Source organism: Colobus angolensis, unplaced genomic scaffold (assembly GCF_000951035.1).
Source record: "Colobus angolensis palliatus isolate OR3802 unplaced genomic scaffold, Cang.pa_1.0 Scaffold37, whole genome shotgun sequence".
In the NCBI taxonomy this organism is placed as follows: Eukaryota; Metazoa; Chordata; class Mammalia; order Primates; family Cercopithecidae; genus Colobus; species Colobus angolensis.
Window position 1 is genome coordinate 4,730,828 of NW_012117043.1, and position 4,297 is coordinate 4,735,124.

The following is a 4,297-nucleotide window of genomic DNA, read 5'->3' on the forward strand; positions in this document are numbered from 1 at the left end:
CCCGGCTAATTTTGTATTTTTAGTAGAGACGGGTTTCTCCATGTTGGTCAGGCTGGTCGCTGGTCTCGAACTCCCAACCTCAGGTGATCCGCCCGCCTCGACCTCCCAAAGTGCTAGGATTACAGGCATGAGCCACTACGCCCGGCCTAGCATTGCATTCTATAATTATTTTAAGTAAAATTGTCATAAAATTAACCATCAACCATTTAAAAATGTACAACTGAGGGCATTTTTGTAAAAGTAGCGTTATACAACCATCAGCTCCATGTAGTTCAAAGACCACAAATAATTCTTACTGAAAGCATTTTTCAGTCTCAGATTAATCTTTCTAAATTATATCTTGTTCATGACCCACGTAGTTAAATTGTTGCTACCCACCACCTATAAGCCTAAATGCCTGATATTCAAGAACTTGTTTCTTGATTATTAGTGATTCTCTACATGTGCACTTCAGGTCGGTTAAGTATAATTAGTTGTTTGCAATAAATACAGGAACAATTAAACTCAAATCATGAATTTGATGTGCCCTCTTTGTCTCACACACCTTCAATTCTTGCAATCTTTACACATCTCTTCTGGCAGGAAATTGTAGAAAGCAGATCCCATTTATAGGAAAGGTGAATATCGCTGATACCCTTTCAATAGTCCCACTGCGACAACTTACTTATGCGGCAAGAATGAAGTGTGGGATGTGGGAATGAAGTCTTCACAGTGTGTGGTCCCGTCCACTCACCACCGAAATGAGAAATGACACCTCTTCAGGCTTCACAGTCTGGAGCCTTCTAACTCAATTTGCTTTGGTAGGTGGAACCCAAGTCCTACAAACCTTAGAGTCTTTTTTCCAGAAAGAACCACTAACCACTAACCCTGTGCACCAGGGTTTCTCAAAGTGCGGGCCACAGACCACCTGCTACCGAATCACACACAATGTTGGGTGAAAACGCGGATGGCCTGGGCCCCACCCTAAAATCTCAAAGTCCGAATACCCAGGGGTGTGGCTCCGAAGACTGCGCTTTCCACTAGTGCGCCAGGTGGCTCCGTCTTTGGCGCGCAAGTTTGAGAGCCGTGGGGCGCCGTCCTCCGCCGAGGTGGGCGGGGCGTAGCGGAGCCCCACGCTCAGACCGCCTACGCAGGCTGGGGCCGGAGGCACGCAACCCTGAGGTAGCGAGTCGCCAAGTCTCGTGTGCGCCCCGCAACGCGGGAACTAGGCGAACCTTCCACGCTCCTCCCCTCCTTTCTCCTCCCGCAGCGTCCTAAGCGCATGCGCTTCGCGGCTTCTCTCGCCGCCGCGCCCCCAGCTGTCCTGGTTACAGTTGGTGTTTGCGAATTCTCAGCGGCGCCTTCTTCGCCAAACTCCAGCGGCGGTTCCATACGCGCGCGCCCGCGTCACGTGGGCCGAGATTCCCTCGCGGCTGCTGGCCGAAGGGTGAGACCGGAGAAAGGAGCCGCGGCCACTGCTCGCCTTACCTCTGCGCCCGGGGGCGGGCGCGCCGGTAAAAATGGCGAAATGCGGGTAGTCGGCGTTGGACCTAAAGCGATGGGGCACGCAGGTGGGGCGGTTGTCGGAGCCCCCTGACGTGGGCGCCGGGCTTCTCTCGGTGATTTGATCTGGCGACCTCGGGCCGGCGCCTGAGGTCAGACTACGGAGCCCGCGGGTCGCCAACGGCCTCCCCGAAAGCTGGAGGCAATGGATGAACAGAGCGTGGAGGTGAGGGGGTTGTGAGGGTGGTGGTTAGTCCCCGCCCCCACCCGATGAGCGGTTTTTATTCGGGGAGCCGTGCCCATGTCCTTCCTCCGGTAGGGCACCCGTACCCCACACCCCTGCCGCTGTGGAGAGGGCTGGCCCTGTACCAAGGACGCCGTTCTCATTCTGCAGCGCTCCAGGTGTCTTGTGCTCACTGTTCCGCAGTCAGGTGGTGCGTATCCTGGAGTTTTCAAGGATGTCTTGGCACAGGTACTCATCCCCACCGGTATTTACAAACTGCATCCTGTTCCGAGCAAAACTGCAGATTCATCAAATGGACGTACCCTGCCACTCGCCACCAGTCCTTGCAAGTTCTTGAGCTGATCTAAATCTCTTTCCAAATGGATAATCATCTTTCCCTCTCAGTGGCACATTTTGCAAGCTTCTGCCCTTCCTTCCTAGATTGAATCAGCATGTATTATCTCATGTGTAGTTTCCAGAACAAACTGTTGTTTTTATAACTGATTCTTGTAAGCTGTGAGTTAAAATAGTTGGGATATATAGGATATGTAAGTAAAGGCTAGGAATATTTTTAAAAAGATTGTTTATTGAACTTAATTGTATAATCATTATCAAATTTTGAACCTTTTAGATACTGAAATAGGAAATCCTTGCTTTTTAGTAAGAGGTAACCATGTTATGGATATTCCACTTGAAACTAGTCATTCTGTAGTCTCGTCCACCCCGTTGCAGGTTACAGAATCTGCATCTCCCAGGTTCTTTCTGACCCTACAGAGTCATGATGAGATTCACGAGTAATTTTCTCCTTAATTCCTCATGTAAAGTATTATAAAGGTTTTGTAAACTTATCTTGGTTTTAGGAGGGTTTAATTCTAGAATGGAGTGAAAGTAAATGTCAGTACTATATAAAAACAAAGTATACAATAAGAATACGTTTAATTGTATCTTTTTTCTTGTTAAAAACTTTTCAGTTACTTCCTAAATTGATTAAACTGAGACTTGCAAAGATAATACTGTTTCTTGTATTTACATATTTTTGTTGTTGTTGTTCCCAAGATTGCTTTGAACTACCGTCAGCATTTTCAATTGGGGCAGAATCTCAGGTTCAAATAAGTAGCTAGTCGGTTTTAACATCAGGGCAGCAATTCAGATTTCTGGATTCTTAATTCATTTTTTTCTGGATCACAGTACACTGCCTTTAGGATAAGTGTCTTTTTAAACTTCTTTTTCCTCTAAATTATAAAATCAGTTTATACCTTTTGGGGAAATTGCAGAAAAAGTTAAAAAGTTCATGTTGTGTATTCAGTCATATAGTCTGCCTTTTTTCCTTTTTTTTTTTTTTTGAGACTGAGTCTCACTCTGTCACCCAGTCTGGAGTGCAGTGGCACCCTCTCGGCTCAATGCAACCTCCGCCTCCCAGGTTCAAGCGATTCTCCTGCCTCAGCCTCCTGAGTAGCTGGGATTACAGGCGCACACCACCACGCCCGGCTAATTTTTGTATTTTTAGTAGAGACGGGATTTCACCATTTTGGCCAGACTGGTCTTGAACTCCCGACCTCAAGTGATCCACCTGCATCGGCCTCCCAAAGTGCTGGGATTACAGTCATGAACCATTGTGCCTGGGCCTTTTTTCCTTGCTGTTGTACATTATATGCATTTTTCTGTATCATTAGATGAAGAACCATTTCTGGTGATTGTAATCTTTGTGTAACTGCCGTAATTTACTTAATATTTGGACATTTGGGCTGTACCTAGATTCTTGCCATTATAATTACTGCTTCAGTGAAAATTTTTCTGCATAAGTCTGTGTTTGCATTTACTATATTTTCCTTAGAATAGAATCATCATGAAGCTTAGAAAAATGGAAGTACATTTTCCAGATATTTTGAGGTACTCTGGACCTTGACCAACCAAATCCTGATATGGAATATAGTTAAAATAGATATCAGCCCAAAATAAATGTAAATGTTGAGTTGTTTTGAGCTTGCCTTTTACTCTTGATTCAGTAGCCTAAACTGATGGATCTTACATCTTTTATTGTTTTCAGAGCATTGCTGAGGTTTTCCGATGTTTCATTTGTATGGAGAAATTGCGGGATGCACGCCTGTGTCCTCATTGCTCCAAGCTGTGTTGTTTCAGCTGTATTAGGGTAAGTTGTATTTCTTTTTACATGTAACTAGTATATATAGTATATATTGTAAGGATTAACCATTTCCATTTTCTTTTTATTTTACATTTTTTTGCCCTAAAGTGCTTGCTTGCATTGTGCTTGGGGTTGAGGAATACTAAGGTAAATGACAAATTGCCTGCCTTGAAGGAGCCTAAATCTAATTGAGGGAATAGAGTTTAGAACGTTTATATTGAAGAATGTGTGGTGTCATAAAGAAACACTAAAGAAGTGCTGTGGGGCTCAGAAGATTACTAGTTTATATGCGTTTGGTGAGTAAGATGGAGAAAAAGTGTTTAATCTTAAACAGTTGCAAGACACTGTAGAGATAAATATAATCTAGTGGCTTTAAAACTTGAGTTTTGGCACTTTGGGAGGCCGAGATGGGTGGATGACAACGTCAAGAGATCGATACTTGGCCGGGC

General features: G+C 44.8%; 1 protein-coding gene across 1 annotated transcript in view; it reads left to right on the top strand.

Annotated features, from left to right (window-relative positions):
- Positions 1–907: 907 nt before the first annotated feature.
- Positions 908–4,297, top strand: part of TRIM37 (tripartite motif containing 37) — a 133,122-nt gene continuing 129,732 nt past the window's right edge. The window contains exons 1-2 of the mRNA XM_011953774.1: positions 908–1,708; positions 3,753–3,854. Coding sequence (XP_011809164.1) covers positions 1,688–1,708; positions 3,753–3,854 — 123 coding nt within the window. The 5' untranslated portion in view covers positions 908–1,687. The remainder of the gene's footprint in view (positions 1,709–3,752; positions 3,855–4,297) is intronic.